At 43.4% G+C, this 18,951-nt stretch overlaps 1 protein-coding gene across 5 annotated transcripts in view; it reads right to left on the bottom strand.

The window, feature by feature from the left end:
* LOC101586862 (rab11 family-interacting protein 3) overlaps positions 1–18,951 on the bottom strand; it is a 35,085-nt gene that overhangs the window by 13,622 nt on the left and 2,512 nt on the right. For 2 of the 5 annotated variants that reach the window (XM_023711672.1, XM_023711670.1), the window contains 3 exons: positions 11,082–11,293; positions 4,940–5,089; positions 2,822–2,956 (listed from right to left, as the gene is read on the bottom strand). In XM_023711672.1, coding sequence (XP_023567440.1) covers positions 2,822–2,956; positions 4,940–5,089; positions 11,082–11,293 — 497 coding nt within the window. Of the gene's footprint in view, positions 1–2,821; positions 2,957–4,939; positions 5,090–11,081; positions 11,294–16,931; positions 17,082–18,951 lie in introns of those variants that run through there. The other 3 variants (XM_023711675.1, XM_023711673.1, XM_023711674.1) reach the window with 2 other exon arrangements.

The following is an 18,951-nucleotide window of genomic DNA, read 5'->3' on the forward strand; positions in this document are numbered from 1 at the left end:
TTCTGTAATGTGACATTTTGTCAATAGAGGGCGCTAGAGAAACACAAGCTCCCCAAGTGCTCTGTGATGGTCTGTAGGCCAAGAGGCCGCCTCACTGCCAGGCATTATCCTCAGCAGCACTGGAGACCAACAACCACCCGTGATAGTGCTAGCTAGAGAGCCTCTGCCCAGACCCTTCCCAGAGAATAGCTTTCCAGCCAGCCAGAGGGCAATTTTCTATCAAGTTCTAAAAGGTGAACCTCTCACCAAGTCCTGAGGTCTGCAGTCACTTGTGGTCTGCAGTTCCTTGCGGGGCACAAACCATGCTCTGGGTGAGTACGGATCTCTCGGGGGCCTGGGCCTTAGTCCTGCTGATGGCTGCTCATCACTCCTGAATTCTTGCAGCTTGTGCCCTGTGCTCCAAGCTGACCTCGTCCTCTGCACATGTTTTCCCTTCTGGTGACTGTATAATGCTCTTTTCTAACAGGGTCCTGACTAGTCCTAGGTACCTTACTGCAACTGATCTCCACCTAGTCTCTCAGATGCTCCCTAGAGGAAGCTCAGACGGCTCAGCTCACCAGCTGAGCTTTCAGGGTCTCCATAGGGAATCGGCGACACCCTCATAAAATGAAAATATGTCCCTGAGTAAGGTTCTACAACACATTAAAACAACAACCAAAAAAAAAAACCAAAACCAAAAAAACTAAACAGGCACTCTTACATGCCTGGAAAAATACTATAGCTGACAATGTGTCCTGTGGTAACTGAGCAGATGTCATCTGTGACACTAGAACTCGAGCATGATTTGAGCTATATCCTTTCATCCTCAACGAAGTGTGAACAACTTACTCTAAGTATTTCGTGGAAGCTGGGCTTGGTGGCGCATTCCTGCAATCCCAGCACTCAGGATGCTGAGGCAGGAGGGCTGTTGAGTTTGAGACCAGCCTGAGCTACAAGGTGAGCTCAAGGCCAGCCTAAACTGAATAGCAAGACCCTTCTCAAAAGGACTAAAATAAAATAAAATTTAAAAAAGTAAGCATTTCATGGAGACCACAAAGCTTGATTCATTCCTTTCATGAGAACCAAAGGGACTTGGACTGGGCACCTTGGTTACACAGATGCCTACCCCAGAGAGTCCTGTCTAGGGAGAGGGGCAGGTAGGTTGACCTGAATCCTGTGGACTTGCTAGTGATGCAAAGTCATACCTAAGCCATTCTGTGACCCCTCAAGGATCAGCAGAGGTGAGGCAGGTTTTCAGCACAGGAAGAAATCACTCGTATGTTAAAATCTTCAGAGAGTGAGACAAGACCCGTGTCTCTTTTATGATAGGCCTATATTTATTCCATCATTGGCCAGAGGGCAAGCCTGGACAGGAAGGTCATGGCGCCCCCAGCCAGCCTCACCAAATGCTGGACACAGATGAATACACATAGCCTGTGTGGAATCACCAAGCATGAGGTGAAATCACCAAGCAGTATCCAAGGACACCTCCCAAAGGCACTCTGGCTTCTCACCAGGCTCCCTGGATGCCCAAGTGGATGACTTTCCTTACCTTCTGTACCTTACTGGTATTGCACAGTACACAGGAATAGTGAATATCATGTCAGGAGAGCTGTAGGCAGGACATCAGTGCACAAAGTCGTAGCCTCACAGGGAAGTACACAGAAGGGCAGATGCCACGGGAGGTCTGGACAGCCCCCCCCCCCCCCCCGTGTACTAAAACCCTCAAGACTGTACCCTCTTCTGTCATTTTTCCAAACCTTCCCATCAGCCTAATGGTTCTTCAGGAAACTGCCTAATTGCCACTCTGAGCCTCATAGCACTTGTGCCAGAACAAGCCTGTCTGGTCACTCACTTCCTCTGCATGGCTAGGTTGCTGTGGGAAGCTCTACAAGGGCCCATCTCTGACCCAGACCTGTCTTAGAACAGCCCATCCAGGAGGCTGTTCATACCCCACACTAAAACAACCAAACACTGGGGCATGTTAATGTGTTCAACAATCTGAAGATTTTTTTTTTTTTTTAAATTTATGTATTTGGTAAGGCACGCTTGGCAGGCCCCACCCAACCTTGGGATTGAACCCAGGGTCAATGCACTTGTTCAGGCAGGTGCTTAGACCACTGAACTATTTCCCTGGCCCCCAAAGATATTTTCTATGAATGTGTTTATGAAGTTGTAGAGAACCTGCAAAAGTTTTTCCTTGGAGCACTGACCTAGACTAGGGCAACAATATAGATAGAGAAAGCAAAGAGCTGAGATGTAACCACACCAGGAGAAAAAAAAAAAAGAATTAAGATACTACCGGCCAAGGGTAGCAGTAGGCACAGCATCTAGACCAGTGCTACAAAGCTGGGCTCCACTGCAACAGGGGTGACAAGTCCCTTATAGAGCTTAGGACCTTGAAACACGAACTTCAATTACAGTAGCTTTCTAGAAATAGCTTACAAATCTGGTTTTGAAGACCAATCTTTAAATTTTAAAATTTTACTTGGCATGGTAAGTTGAAGAAATCTTTTAGCAAAATTCAGGGAGTATCTTCTTTCACACCTGGGCTATTTCTTCTCTCAGAAAACTGCAGCTATTAAAACTGCCATGCTCATAGAGAAGACAGCGAGCAGCAAGCATAGCTCATGCATGCAGGGAAGGCTGAGCCCAAGAAGAGTCCCGCCCTCTAGGCACCTTCCTGTGGGTAGTTCCAATTGTGCATGGCAAGAAGTACCCATACTTGGTCAGACCTGAGTGACCAGAACATGGGTGCTTTGGGCCAGACCAGCAAAGAAGCTATCGAAGCAGGACTCTCCCTCACCCCTGGAACACAATGGAGTCAGGCACTATCAGTTACCTATTCATCTCAAGGTCATTCAGGCGGGCAGAGAGATCCTCAAGGCGGTTGATTTGTTTGTGGCACTGGCTACAGTAAAACTCAAAAGCCTCATCAGTGAGGATGCTGTGCAGCTTTGCAGCAAGCGGGTCGGAGCTAGAGAGACAGAAGTATCAGTTCAGGACAGGGAAGGCTCTGTCAGGTCATCTGTGACGCCACAGGAGACCTGAGGAGGACAGAGTAATTTGGAAGAGAATGAAGTATGGAACATTCAGGCTTTGATTTCTGGACATCTGTGAGCTCCTTCACCATCGCCATGAGAAGCCTGTTCACCCTGAGGAGACCAAGACACCCACCAGCTGCTGCAGTGTGCTGGGGCAGGGGTGGAGGTAGTATGTGGTTCTGCTGCTGCACACTCCTGCCCTCTTCTGGACAGTGCACAGAACAGGTACAGCCAAGAGTTTCATTGTAAAACAAGTCTTTAGCAGGAGGCAAACAAGTGCCCAGCTCTCTCCTCTGTGGAAAGCATATCAATATGACAGCAATATGTGTCTTTAGGTAAAATTTACTTGCTGTTCTATTTTAATAACTGCTCTAAAACCCACAATGTTGGGCTTGGGAGATAGTTCAGCAGTCTAAGAGCCTGCCTAGCAAGCAAAAGGACCAGAGTTCAATGCCTACTGGGGAGGCTCAAACAGGAGGATCACTATGAGTCTGAGCTGTGTAGCAAGACTCTGTATTAAATAAATAAATAAATCTTAAAACTCACCAATATCAAGAACTATGTGTGAATGGTGCTTTGCTAATAGTTTCATGCTTTTTAAAATATGTGCTGAAAACTCGAAATTTTATTTTCTGCTTGCACTACCTGACCATGCTGTGAGCGCATTTCAGGGGTATGTATGGAGGGCGTTGGTGTATCTGTTACCAGAAGTTGAGATGGAGGCAGCCTCATCCTGGGAGCAAGGCTCACAGGCTTTTGGAAACTATTCCATATATTAACTTTTTTTTCTCTTTTTTTGTTTTTTGAGACAGGGTCATGCTATATGGTTCAGACTGGCCTTGAACTTAATCAATATAACACCTAGGCTGGCCTCAAATTCCCAGAGATCCTTCTGCATCAGGCTCCCAAGTGCTGAGACTGAGGTGTGTGCCACCATGCCCAGTTCCACAAGTTAATTTAAAGGAAGGTGGAAAGGAAAAAACAAAATATAGCACAGAAGTTACACTTAAGACTGAAAACAGTGGACAGGCGACAGGAACAAACTATACCAACTGAAAGAGACTGCCATAGCAGTCTCAGAAATGTCAAGTTCTGCAGGAAAAGCCCACTGTCTTGCACTGCAGCTCCCTAGGACACACTCTGGGAAAGTGAGTACCTGGGGGCACCCTAGAGGACACAACCTTACAGATAATAGCAGCTTCAGTCTGTCCTCCCAGGTCTAGGCCACAGCAATAACTGGATAAGAAGCTAATGGCTCCTTGTTTAGAGACTGCTAGCCTCTGTTTGCAAAGGTGGGCAACTTGAGGAACCTAACAACAAAACGCCAGTATGGATGGGTCACCCAGCCAGGCCTGAGGCCTACTTAAGAGGCAGACCTGTCTTCTGATAGGCTGAGCACCAAGGAGGGGCTGCCCAGGCCCCATGTGGATTCATGCCATGGAGACTGAATTCTGCCACCATCTCAATGCAAAGCCCTGAGAAAAAGTGAGTGTTTGGGCCACTAGAGGGCATGGCTGAACTTATTCAAAGGCAGAACTTTATACAGAGCTTGGAGATGCCAGAAAATTATAAGGAAGTGAATCTAAAGACTTGCTTGTGACTTGAAAGCCTACCTCAAAGTCACCCATCAATCATAAAGTAATACATGACCAGCAGTTAAAGAACCCAAGGCCAAGTCCTACACATGGCTCCCAGCCTCATGGCGCAGGTGAGGCCTCCAGAGCTGGATGATCTGGGGTGACAGCTAGAGAAGGTGTGTGTTAGCCAAATCTCTAGCAGTTTGAGTGTGGTGTATTTAACCACATTGCATTGAATAAAGCAAGTTTTCTCTTAGCAGTTTATAAGCCAAAAAGAAAATCATCTGATAACTGAACATGGGAAGGAGAGAGATACAAGTCAGTACAGGAATGACTTACCTGGGGGTAAGAAAAGCAGGATCGCTGCACCCCAGCTCTCCATTGCAGAGGGTATCTGGGGACAGCTCCACCTCGCTGCCTTCCCCATAGTCCTCAAAATGCTCCTCGCCACCAATCACCATGACGACAGCCTGGCCACGGGTACGAGACCTGCAACAGCAACAGAGACTACTCTCACTCCAGGCCACAGGGAGAGGTGTGGACTGAGTGTGCTGCAAATCACAAGCCTGTGTGTGTAACACTGTCATACGAGCTATGCTGTTTTTTTTTTTAAAAAGTGTAAAACAGGTGAATCTGATTTTAATACTTAGCCCACACAAAAAAGTGCTGTTTCAAAGATGTGAGATTTTTCACATTTTCTTCCTTAGGAAGTGTGTACTGTACATTCCAGAACATCTCCATTTGCACAGGCCACAATGTCCATAGTCAGCAGTACACGGAAGTGGCGCTCAGGTCCGTGTAGAATTAGATGGTGACCAATAGGGTTCAAACTTCTGTTTTAATTTAAAATTTGTAAAAGCAGATTTCAATGGGGAAAAGAAGAGAACTTCTACACATCCATGTTATTGTATGCCTGAAGGGAAGGGTGACTCTTCTACACCAACTTTCTGGAAAAATGGAGCTAGTAGGCCTGGCTCTAAAATGCTCCAGAGCTCAGGAAACACCTGTGATTTTGGTAGCCACCTGTCAGAGGAAACCTGCAAAGATGACCCTGTGTTTGCTTCACTCAAGAGGAAAAGGCCCACAGCACAAAGCAGGTCAGAAGAGGGATATGCTGAGCCCAGAGCCCAGATGCTCAACAGGGGAGCAAGCGCCAGTTCACACACACTATCACACCACTGACTAGTACTGGAGCAGCTTAGGACAGATAAGCTCAGTGTCTGAACACACATGTTTTCAGCACAAAAGCTTTCCAGTCCCTTGCAAATATAAGCTGCCTGAGGTCATGTGAAACCTAAAACTATGAATTGGAAAATTCCAAAAAACCCCAATTCCTATGTTTTTAGTAACTTTTATTTTATTTTAGTAACTTTTATTATAGTATATTATAATTGTTCTATAGAGTAATTAATCTCAGTGTTCCTAATTTATAAACTAAACTTTATTTGTATTTGTATAAAAAAAGTGTAGGATTCAGTACATCTATTATCTTAGTTTTTCTCATTGTTGAGACAAAATACTCAAGACACTAAGAAAAGGAAGGGAATTTTTATTTAGCTCACAGTTTGTAAAGGTTTCAGTCCATAACAGTTCATGGCAATGGAAGAAACCAAAAGCAACAAGAGTAAAAAAGGTGTAACAAGCCTCTTTTCCTCCCTTACATTGTAGGTAGGTAAAATACCAGCCCAAGGGTGGGTGTAGCACTCACACTCCCTATCCCAGCGTTAGACAGTGAACCAATCATAAACTGTAGATTCAGCAACCTCCAAAAAGTCTGTCCCCATCACCACTTTGGGGGACAACCAAACACAAACCATAACATTTGTAGTTTCAGGTATCCCTGGGGGTCTGAGGACACATCCCTATTGGTAAGAGAGGGGCTCCTGTCGCCTGGTGTGCTCACAGACTTTACTCAAATAGGCTGAAATGGACATGGCACCACTACCTTACTGTTCTATTATTAGCTCTGACTCAGTCCTTACCTTCCAGTAATCAGACCCTCATTTTGCAGGAAGACAAGAAAAAACAATTTCCATCCTTCTTTCTTTCTTTCAGTCCATTTATTTACTTATTTATTTATTTATTAATTATTTGGTAAAGGGTCTCACTATGCAGCTCAGATTTGTAGTGATCCTCCTGTCTCAGCCTCCCCAGCGCTGGGATAACAGCATGCCCAGTTTCAGTGGCTGGCAGGGAGCAGAGGCCAGCATGGCATACAGTAACAGGGATCGAATCCAGGTCCTTGCACTTGCCAGGCAGGCACTTAGACTGCTAAGCTATCTCCCCAGCCCTCCATCCTATTTTCTATTTCTTATTATTAGGTAATTATTTTAACATATGCCAGATCCTATAAGAGAAAACAACTCCAACAGGGAAGGGGGAGACATCATCTAGAAAATACACAAAGGAAGCCCCTCCTACCACACCTGACATCCCTGCCCATGGGGTCAGAAAGGTCATAAGGGACCATCACTTCCCCATGCACCTGTCCCCAGTGTCTAATGGAAGCAGACATGGACCATCCCTTTTTTTTTTTTTTTTTTTTTTTTTTTTTTTTTGGGGGGGGAACCAGGGATTGAACTCAGGCCCTTGCACTTGCCAGGGAAGCGCTTATTCCACTGAGCCATCTCCCTGGCCCCCATCCTTATTTTCTGAGGACTAAGAGGTTCAGACCATTTGGTTGAGATGACCTTTACCTGGATGAACCAAACACATTTTCTTCATTAAGTCCACAAAAATAAAAAAGATGACAAATTCCTTGTCACTGTAAGTTTCTTAAGGCATTTGTCCCCCAAAAGATCTTTTTTTTTTAAACAGGGTCTAGCTGTGTAGTTCAGGTTGGCAGCATATGGTGGCACATGCCTGTAATCCCAGCACTTGGGAGACTGAGGTCAGCCTAAACTATACAATGCCTTTAAACAAACAAACAAACAAACAAAACTAGCGAGAAAATAAAAACTGTTTCAAACTGCCCTGGTATGTAGCCTGATAGGCTCAGATCCAGAGACTTCTCAAGAGCTGGCACTTGTTTAGTTGCTTGGCTCTAATAATAATAATAATAATAATAATAATAATAATAATACCAGTAATTGAATTCAGGATCTTGCACTTGCCAGGCAGGCACTGTGCCACTGAGCTACATCCCTGGCCCTCAAATTAAATTTTAACAAGAGTTTGCCTTAAGCTTTAAAAATACTTGGAAGAAAATCATGAGCAAACATAGTAAACCTCTTCCCTAGAATTTTACAATACTCCATGTTCCACCCTGCTCCAACGCTTCCCAAAGCATTCCTCATGTGCCAGTGTCACCTCATCCTCCATCTCCACATACACACAGTGCAGAGCCCCTGGCAGGTGTATTCCCAGGTGTCCACAGAGTAAGGTCTGTCTCAGCCCCACATGGATACACATGCCAACCATGTCCACAGACAATGACACCTCATGCAATATCAAACTGAAAACTCAAATAGAGATGCTATGCTCAAGAATTTGAACACTCAATATTGTGAAGATGCTGAATCTCTCTCTCTCCAAGTTAATCTATAGGACAACAAAATTCTAACCAAAATCCCAGCAGTTTCTTCTCTCTCAGAAACTACAAACTAGAGCTGGGCAAATAGCTCAGCAAATTAAAGCGCCTGCAAGCAGGTGCAGGAGCCAAGGGTTCGATCCATAGGCCTGCTGTGCTAGCCCTGCCCCCGGGGCACACTGAGATGACAATTGAGACTGGACATGGTGGCGCACACCTGTAATCCCAGCTTTTAGGAGGCTGTAAACAGGCAGATCACTATGAGTCCAATCTAGTAGTGAGACCCTGAATACCCTGTAGACCCTTCCCTAAAATACAACCCCCCCCCCAAAAAAAACCAAAACTACAAACTGATTCTAAAAACCACTTGGAAATGCAAAGAGCCAAAAAGGCACCAAGTAACCCTCAAGAATAAGCTGGGGAACTAATATCAGCAGACAGCATGATCTGTAATCATTCCAAGACAAAGGGACAGTATGGTGTTGACTCAAGAATGGACACTGTGCAGAAGAGGCTCACATACAGCTAGCCCACAGGAGCAATCACAACCACAAGAGAAGAGCAGAGAAGAATCTTTGAAAGTGGAGACCAAGTTTGTTAGGTACCATTTGGGAAAAATGAACCCTACTTCCATCATACACACAAAGAACCAGCTATAGCGCTTGCCTAGCATGTGCAAAACACTAGGTTCAATCTCTAGAACCATACAAGGGAGAAGAGAAAGGGAAGAGGTGGGAAGAAGAGGGAAGGGAGGGAGAAAATTATATAGAGATCATATATGTCTGAAACATGAAGGTAAAACAATGTTTGCAAATAAAGGCAGACATAAACATAACAGAACTATAAAATAGAAGATTTCCTTTTTTGTCTTGGTGGTACACACAAAAAATTGAATCCAGAGTCTCATGCATGTTAGTCTAGTGCTATTGCTGCACTGCATTCCCAGTCCAAGATTTCTTAAGTGGAACACAAAAATTCTAATCATAAGAGAAAAATGGAAAGGCCATATTAAAATAAAAAACATCTGCTCTATGAAGACACCAGCAGGAAAGTAAAACAGCCTGGAGAGTAGGAAAAGGTATCTGTAATACACACCCATTAAAGAGCTCACATCTGAAACATACAGAGTGCTACAAATCAGCAGAAAAGGAAAAACCATAGAGTGGGGCAGAACACACCCTGTCAGGACCTGCTTTTGCAGACAGTTGTTCTAGGGCACACATCCAGGCTTCTTAGTGACGTGTGGTCTGTGACTGCTTCTGTGTCTCAGTAGCAGAGCTTAACAGCTACCACAGAGACCACATGGTTATAAGCAGAAACAATGACAAACTGTCTAGCAGTTGACAGAAATCTGCAGACCTCTGAAAAAATAATGGGCACTTTACAGAAGAGGAGCACCCATGAAAAGGTGCTCAGCCTTGAAGCACCCGTGCTCCAGAGGCTGAGCATGGGCTAGCAGGGAAAACTGGGACTCCACAGGAATAGCAGGGTAAAGTCACTTTAATCTCTTTGCAGATGTTTGTAACTGCAAGAACAGTAGGCAATTTAAAGCTACAGGTACATGCTCCCAGTGATCACCATCCCACTCCCAGGGACAAGGTCCCAGGACATCTAGATGTTTATAGCAGTTATATTCTCAAAACTAAAAACAGGGTCAGGAGATAGCTCGGTTGTCTAAGCAACTGCCTGGCAAGCGTAAGGACCAGTGTTTGATCCCCTGGTACCAGCATGCCATGTTGGCCCCCATGCCAGGCGGGCCACAGAAACTGGGTGTGGCGGTGCATACCTGTAATCACAGCACTGGGGAGGCTGAGTCTGAGCTGCGTAGAGAGGCCCTGTACCAAATAATTACTTAATTAAAAAATATTTTAAAATATTTTTATATTTTAATTAAAAACAGTGAAGTACCTAAAATGTCCTTTGACACTGTAATAAAAAGTTGTAGCATATTAATACAATAGAATACCATAACAATAATAAATGATACACTACTATGCACAAAAATTAGAATGAATCTCATAGTCACAGCACCAAGAGAAAGAAACCAGGTGCTAAAAGGAAAGTTCTGTGTGCCTGCACTCATGTAAGATGGGAAACCAAGCAGAGCTTGCTACCCTGGGACCTCCAGTGCCTAAGGAGGCCCAAGGGCACCTTGGCGCAGATACAATTGTCTTGGTCTATGGCAGGCACACACTGTGCTCGAGTAATAGCTCGCTATTTACTTGTGCCATGGGCACCCAGATGCTTATAGATGTTTTATACACACTAGAGAGAAAATCAAAAACTGTGAGGGGAAACCTGAACAGGAATAATGAACAGGAATAGAAGAGGGAACACAAAATAAAAATACATCTAAGCCTGCTAAGCATAGCTGTTTCCTGTGCAGCTTGGGGTAAGACTGAACATGACCCTCTTCCATTCATCACTTCACCAAGCTCTCCGTAAGTCTTTAATACCAGGGCCAAAGATAACCTGGGAGGGGGACCAGACACTTGGTCTAGACAAGGTGCCATGAAGACATTCGCTGAATGGTGTATCCTCCAGCCCTGGCTTTAAGACTTGTGCTGACAAAATCCAGAAGACATACTCAGTTAAAGATTTCCTCATCTTAGGGCTGGGGAGATAGCTCAGTAGAGTAAGTGCTTGGGCCAGGGAGATGGCTCAGTAGAATAAGTGCTTGCCTGGCAAGTGCAAGGGTCTGAGTTCAATCCCTGGTTGGGGGAGGGGGAAGTACAGGGGAGAAAAAAAAAAAAAACCATGAAACTGATTAGAGTAAGTGCTTGCCTGAGAAGCGTAAGTTCCTGAGTTAATCCCTGGTACTGCTAAAAAAAAAAAAAAAAAAAGATTTCCTCATGACTAGGATCATCCATACTAAGGAAAACAGTAAGTACTCTGTTTCATGGGCTGATTCTACCATTGCAGTCCACCCACCAGGAGAGCCTATGTACAGACCTGCCTGGAAGCAGCAGCAGTGCACCTTGGTCAGGCTCCTCCATGGTGTCCAGGCACTCAGAGGGCACAGCTGAGCCCTCCGCACTGTCGGCGTCCCCCTCAGGATGCAGTTCAGGGTGCACCAGGGTGCTGGTGTCCTCATCAGTGAAGGTCTCACACTCACTGTAGGTGCTCTCAGAGCCCATATATGCACTGTCTGTCACCTCAGTGGCCTAGGGGAAAGAACCAACAGTTAGCTGGGGCAGCCATGAAGGCCATACTGTGGAGGTGATAAGGCAGTAAGTCCCAGCAACATCTCCAAACAGAAGTGCTAGCTTGTAAAACAGGATTCATGGGGATATTTTTGATTATATTTTGTATTGTTGAGACAGGGTCTTGGTATATTGACCAAGCCAGCCTCAAATCTGTAGTAATCCACCTACTTCACTCACAGAGGTGTTGGGAATACAGGCATGTACTACTACACCCGGTCCAACTATTTTTTAAAATGAAAAACAGGCACATGTCCAAGAGCAGACAGAAATACCTGGCGTCATTTTTTTTTCTTTCTTGTTTTTTTGGGTTTTTTAGGTATTTGGTACAGGGACTCACGACACAGCTCTGACTCATAATGATCCACCCGTTTCCAGCCTTGCCAGTACTGGGATTACAGCTATGTGCCACCACGGACCCAGTCTCTATGGCTAGCTCAGCACACCTGGGGTCCAGCGTGGCACATGCCAGGGATTAAACTCTGGTCCCTGTGCTTGCCTAAGCAGGTGGTTAGTCTGCTGAGCTATCTGCACATTAGAGACTGAGGCAAAAGGATCACTATGAGTTCAATGCCAGCCTGGGCTACATAGTGAATTCAAGGCTCACCTGAAGTACAGAGTAAGACTGTGTCTAAAAAAAAAAAAAAAAAAATTCATCAACTAATTATCTGCCTAAATTTGTTGATTAGTTAAATGTTTACCTGTCCAATCTATTTTTACTTTATGTACCCAACACCTACCACTGCCTGGTATATGGTGGGCAGTAACATTTGTAGATCAAATAAACGTAAAACTAAAGAATCATAAGATTAGGGCCAAGGGACATAGCTCGGAAGTACAGTGCCTACTTGACAAGTGTGAGGTCCTGAGTTCAATTCCCAGTACTGAGAAAAAAAAAAAAAAAGAATCAATTAGACTGTTTTCAATATATGTTAGTATTCATTAAAATGAAGTTGCACGTTAGACACTGCCCCATTTCATGTTGAGAAGATCTGAGGTTAATGATTTGCAAATAAAATTTTAGAAAAGCTGCAGTTGCAGCAGGAAAAAGATGCCTTTTACATGCTGAGTCTGGAATCACTAAGAGTGTTGAGCACAGGGGCTCCCAGAGGACTCCATAGGTGCGTCTAAGCCACTGAGCCTCATTTGAGGAGTCTTAGAGCTAGCTATGTGCTGGACGGGAAGTCCCACCTCCATCTTTGTCTACTACTGAAAGTACATGACCTCAGACACATGACTCAACCCTGGAGCCTCTTCTGTAAACTGGACTATAGATAATAATCTCACCAGGCATCCACCGTAAGACATCAAGATGACACAACCAGGTGCTCTGCAAAGTATTAAAAATGAGACTGCAGGTTGCTGCCCTGTCTCTGGAGATGGAAACCATGCCACTGTTACAAAGCCAGAGTAGGACAGAGAGTACAAACTATATGCTCACTGCAGGTGTCTAGCTGGTCATCACGTTTCTCAGGGAAAAATCCAATCCTTCCCAGAGTCTATGGAAGTAATTCATAAAAACTAATCCATAGGACTGCTATCCACTTCAGAATCCAGAACCAGAGTCACTAGGGTGGCAGATCCAATTTTATACATCACCAGGAGTAATTCTCCCTCCAGAGTAAGGCCAACCAGGACCAGCACCTTATACCCCCACCATCCTGGGTAAGGCTGGCTCAGCAGACTGTTGGTGTTAGGTGAGAAGCTGCTAATCACCATGACAGAACGTTTATTCACAGGGGATTTACACTGGCAGATCAGTTATAAGCTCCCCACAGCCTTCTAAGAAGCCTGATTATTAACCACCAGAGACCAGATTATGTTCTTCAGTATTTAGCTGGAACTTCTAAAAACATTGCTCATCACAAGGATGGCCCCACCATCCTCATGGGACTTACAACCAGGCATTCACTGCTTAACAAGGGAAATAGGGAAGCCTTACCACCAGGTCTGATGTGGCCAACACTGATGGGGCACCACTCTGCCAAAGACCCTGACAGAGGGTTGCCTATAAGCAACAGAATTTGACCTTTGAGTGAGACTTTCGGAGGAAATTTTTTTCTTGATTTTTGTGGTGGCAGTGGTGAAGACTGAGGTATATGGGCCCCAAGCACAGAGGGCAAGTGCTCTCCAACTAAGTCACACCCCCAGTTTGAAGCAGGTTTTTAAAAAGTCAACTGGGCTTCCAACAGGCATCAGGGCCACATGGACCTGGGTTTCCCAAGTGGCAGCTCAAGTGTCTGTTTGTTTTAATCAGCAAACCAGTGCTTTCTCTCCCTCAAATGTAGTTCACATACTGCAAGTTTCTTCTCCCAGGAAGGTGAAGAGATCTGATGCTTGAGTCAGCTCATATCACAGAGCTCTTGTCTTGCCCACATAGGTGGAGGCACAGAACTTTAGTCCAGCCCTCCCTAAGGCCTAGTCTCATGTACAATTACTGCTGCTGAATGGTGGGGCAAATGCACAACTCTGGGTCTACAGGCTCCCTGTGTGTGGAGCAGGGTGCCTGCCAAGCCCGGCACTCACATGCTCTATCTAGGCAGCTTGTCTGTTCCGTACCTCTCCCACCCCCATTTCTAAAATGAAGGATTCCTCCAGGTGTGATGCTGCATGTCTGTAACCCCAGCACTCAGGAGGCTGAGGCAGGAGGGTCATCACATTCAAGGCCAGCCTGAGCTACACAGGAGGACCTTGTCTTTTTATTTAAAAAAAAAAAAAAAAAAAGCTCATTATAAACATATCTTTTGAGGGTTTTTTGGCTTTGGGGAGAGAACTGGGAACCAAACTCAGGACCATGCACTTACCAGGCAGGCACTGTACCGCTGAACTATATCCCTGGCTGCAGAAACACATCTTTTGTTTTATTGTTTTTGAGATAGGGTCTCACTGTGTAGTTTAGGCTGGCCTTGAACTCACAGTGATCCTCCTGCCTCAAACTTCTAAACTCTAGGATTACAGGGAGTATGAGGACTGTATGCATGTATCACAACATCCAGCCAAGAAACATATCTTTTAAAAGACTGACCTGTGCATATTTTAAATCTTTAAGATGATGTAATGAAATTATCCAAATATGTAGCTTTTAACACATTTTATCAACTCAGGATGCTAAATGTATTATATCACTTTATAAAGTACACATTTACTTAAGAAATTGATTTTATTTCATATTTAATTCTACTATGTTTTCCTTAACTTTCATTCAAAATCTGTGTATTTGTATAGGAAACAATCTAAACTCAAGATACAATGATATACTCCCTGGAGGACACTTAAGATTTTTAAAAATAATACAATTAGCTACAAGTAATGAAACGTTAGGTGTAAAAATATATGACAAAATAAAAAATAAGATCAATTATACTAAGCTGAAAAATAAGTACCTCCTTTCACTTACCCATTTCTCTCTAGAAGAATTATATGCCAGTTTTGTTGCCAAAATCCTGTTTTCTAGCTCATGTGAAAACTGTTTGCTTTGATTTATAAACGAATATGACTATGACTAAACTGAGGAGAAGAATGAAACCAAACATGTAACATTTTTAATGATTTCCACCTATATAACTTGTTAAAACTATAGAACACCAAAAAATGAAATAATATTCACTTATAACAAGAATCAGGAAGTTCTTTGTTATGATATAGAAATCTCTAAAGATTATATTCTTTCATGAAAACAGTAAGGCACAGAAGAGAATAAAAATGCCATCTTTTATGTAAGTTAGAAATAAAATTAAGTATTCATATTTTCTTACATTAACATAAAGAAATACTAAAATATGTAAGAAACCAGCAAAATGGATACATATAGGGGAAAAGATGGAAATATTTTATATTGTTTTTATTTTTTAACATGAATAATAATTTTTTTTAAAGTCCCACTTGGTAGAAATAAAAAAGTTAGAATACCATGATCACTCCAAAAATACATAAAATGTTCAAATGAGAAGTGGGAAGAACTGTTCCTGAGCCTCACTGTAAATCAGAAGAGGTGTGCTTTTATTAAAACATAGATGGGAGGTGTTGAGCTATAAAATAAACTCTCAATGACTTGTAAATCTTCTACATTCTATATTCTTATAACTTCTGTTTGGTGACATAAATGCTTCCAGTAACAGCAGAAAGAACATGACACTAGCAATTAAGACATAAGATTCTAAAGTCCCACTTCTGTTCTTAGCTGGTTGTTTGACTTTACACAGTAACTTTCCAAAGCTTCTTCTCACTGTCAGTAAAGGACATGAAGAAATGATTTGCATGGTGCTAGGGTTTGTTCTGTTTTATTTTTTTGTACTGAGAATTGAATCCAGGGCCTTTGAACCAAATTACATTACAGGACCTTCTTCAATTTTTTATTTTTCACAGGCTCCCTCCTCTTGCTTCAATTTTTATTTTGAGGTAGCATCTCAACTTGCCCACCTTTGGCTTGAATTTGTATTTCTCCTGCCTCAGACTCATGAAGTGCTACAATTATAAGGATGTGCCACTACACTAGGTTAGATTCTACTATTCTTAAATTACCTGCTGTGTATTTGGCTTTTCAAAACAGATTGCTATCACAAGGTTCCCACTGCAGATATTCTGGCCCTCAGATTAAAGCTTTATAGAGCTGGGGTAGAGCTCAGTAGTGGAGCATTTACCTGGCATGCAAACACAAGTTTTATAAAGAGTTAAGGGTAAGGGAAAGAAATTTTAATTTTGTATGTATGAACTTGGTGGTAATCAACGAGAGGTACCAAGAAATGTAGAAGTTATTAAAAGCAATCAAGGAGGATGGAAGCATAGCTCAGTGGTACAGTACCTTGTCTAGCATGTGTTAGGCACTGTGTTCAATCCACAGCATTACAAATAAAAGCAATCAATATGCAAGACAGATCAGATTTTTCTCTCTACTCTTAGAATGCTTGAAATTTTCCAAACAAAAGACTGAACAATGCAGATTGGAGATACATATGCTATCAACTTCTAAAATCTTTACCAATCAAGTTAAATGAATTCACAAGAAAACTAACATGCATCTTAGAAAACAGTGTGTTAAGGTTATATTCACAAAAAAAAAAAAAAAAAAAAAAGGTTATATTCACCAATTAACACAGGATATCAAGTAGGCCCACCACTGCCCAGTAGTACCCACTGTCCAGGTCATGGTGCCTTTTTTGCTTTGCTTTGTTTTGCTTTTTCTTTTTTCTCTCTTTCCCCCTTTCCTTCATAGACCAGGAATTGAATCCATAGCCTTTGCACTAAGCTACATCCCCAGGCCTTTAAAAAACATGTTTTTTTGAAACAAGATCTCAAAAAATTGCTCAGGCTAGGTGTGGTGGCACAGCCATAATTCCAGCACTTGGGAGGCTGAGACAGAAAGAAGGATCTTTGTGAGTTTGGGGCCTCCTGGGTTACATAGTGAGTTCAAAACCAGCTTGAACTGCATAATGGACACTATCTCAAAAAAAAAAAAAAGTTGCCCAGGATGGGCTCAAATTTGAAAATTTCCTGCCTCAGTTTACCAAGAGTGCTGGGATTATAGCCATATGCCACTATGCCAAGGTCATTTCCTCTTGAAACAGTTTTATACACAGTTCACACTAGTGTCTCTTCTTACCCTCAGTGCTCCTTGGGGGTCTCACAGGCCGGCTCTGCACAGCAGCTCCAGGATGGGTCCACTGCTGGAAACAGCCAACCCACCCTATCTCTGTCCAGACCAAGTCACTGGCTTCTCTTAACTGACAGCATCATTACCTTTTGCTAGCTGGACTGAGGTTTCTCCAAAACTGTGGCCCACCAAAAAGCACCTCAGCCTTAGAAAAAATTTAACCTGCTCCCAGACATGCTCTACTACACCTCCCACTGGGAGGGAAAGCTGGTCAGGGAAAGAGAAGCAAAGTTCAGGAAATGTCCTTGGGACTTTTAACAAACAAAGCTCAAAACACAGTGGCTTTTGTTTTATACTTTGTAACTTTCAGGTTTGTACAAGATACATTTTCTATCATTTCAATAAGGCAGCCTTTTCTCCCAGCCTAGCACATGAGGAGGAGGAAGGACACACAGCAAATCCATGTTGCTCTCTGCCTTGCGCTCCAGAGCTGCAGATAAAGGGCTCTGCCCCATATACTCACCTTTCCTCTTCCTCTCAGATTATTATTATTATTTTTTAATGTATCAGTTATTTAATTAGGTTCTTAGTAAGAAATTTAGAACACTAATTTATGAGGATAAATTCCATTTGTCAAAGCAAAAACGGATTACAGGTAGCCCCAGAGTTGAGGAACAGCTTTGATTTTTGCTAAAATCTGTGAGTCCACCACTTTCTTATTCACCTTGTGCTGTTTTGAAATCTGGTATCTCTCTTTCTTGGTGTTGAAGATCTTACCCTCCTGTTGTCTGGGTTTCCGCAGCTGCTGCTTCTTGAAGTAAGCATCAGTGAGGTTTTTGGAGATTTTCACTTTGCTGACATCAATTTTTGTAGAGGCGGCAATGACAAATTTCTTGTGTGTTCTTCATAGTAAGGTTAAGAGGCCCAGTCACAAGTAGCAAGCCACTGGCCAACTGCTTCAGGAAGACCACTCTCTTGCCTCTGTGATGCCCGGTGAGGATGATCAAGATGGTGCCAGGAGTGATGCTAGCTCAAAGTTTTCTCACATGCTGACTGAAGGGTTTCTTGCTGTGGCTCAAGAGCTTTTGGGGCACATCTTCAGTAGGGTAGTATCTAGGCATTTTTCGAAGCTTAACCACCTAGGTACCTCCATTCTTGTCCCCACTGGATGGTTTTGTGATTGTAGCAAGAACATTCTCCCTTTTTTTCCTCAATCTTTGACTTAGCAGCTGTGTACTTTTTCTTATACAAAGCCTTTCTGGAATACATAGCAGATCATGAGTATCTACCAATTCCTCTAATCAGGACAGGATTTCGGCTGTAGTGGGGCTGCCCTTTCTTGGACTTTTTTGCCTTCACCTTCCCCTTTTTACCAGTACCACTGGCAGCAGCCTTCTTGGCTTCAGGTTTCTTCTCTTTAGAGTCTGGCTTCTCAGGGTTTTTTTGCCTGCCATCTTGTAAGATGGAAAAGAGCTCTCAGATTCTTAAGAAAGCCTGTGGCAAATCTTAAACTAGCCCCCAGTTCTTCCCCATCTAACCTGAGACACATCAGCAACCATTTCCTGTGACAAGTCAAACTCCAGGAGTCCTCAGAGTGGTACGAGTCAGGACACCCCTTGCAAGAAACTGCAGCTCATTGGTAATTAAACCCACATGAACTCCAGATCCACAAAGCACCTGAAGTGTTCCCAGACAGAAAATAGGGATCTGACCAAAAAAGTAAAAAGAAAAGGCTAATTTATCTTTGAGAATTATTGGTGGATGGGCTCTGAGAAGGTTTTTATGGCTGGCTCAGGCTGCTTTAAGGGTGGGTCTGGTAAGGCATGGGCAGCTGGGAATTGAACCGTAGTCCTCTGGGCCTGACTGGGTTTGCCCCAGCAGATACTTAAACAACTGAGCTAACTTGCAGTCCCCTTGGGCTCTCAATATATCTGAATGTAGTTTATGTTCTCCACTCACAGAAGTGTGTTAGACCTTTTAAGATTACATGATGTATGGGGCTGGTGAGATGGCTCAGTGGTCTAAAGCA

This window comes from Octodon degus, unplaced genomic scaffold, assembly GCF_000260255.1.
Source record: "Octodon degus isolate 3935 unplaced genomic scaffold, OctDeg1.0 scaffold00021, whole genome shotgun sequence".
Lineage (NCBI taxonomy): Eukaryota > Metazoa > Chordata > Mammalia > Rodentia > Octodontidae > Octodon > Octodon degus.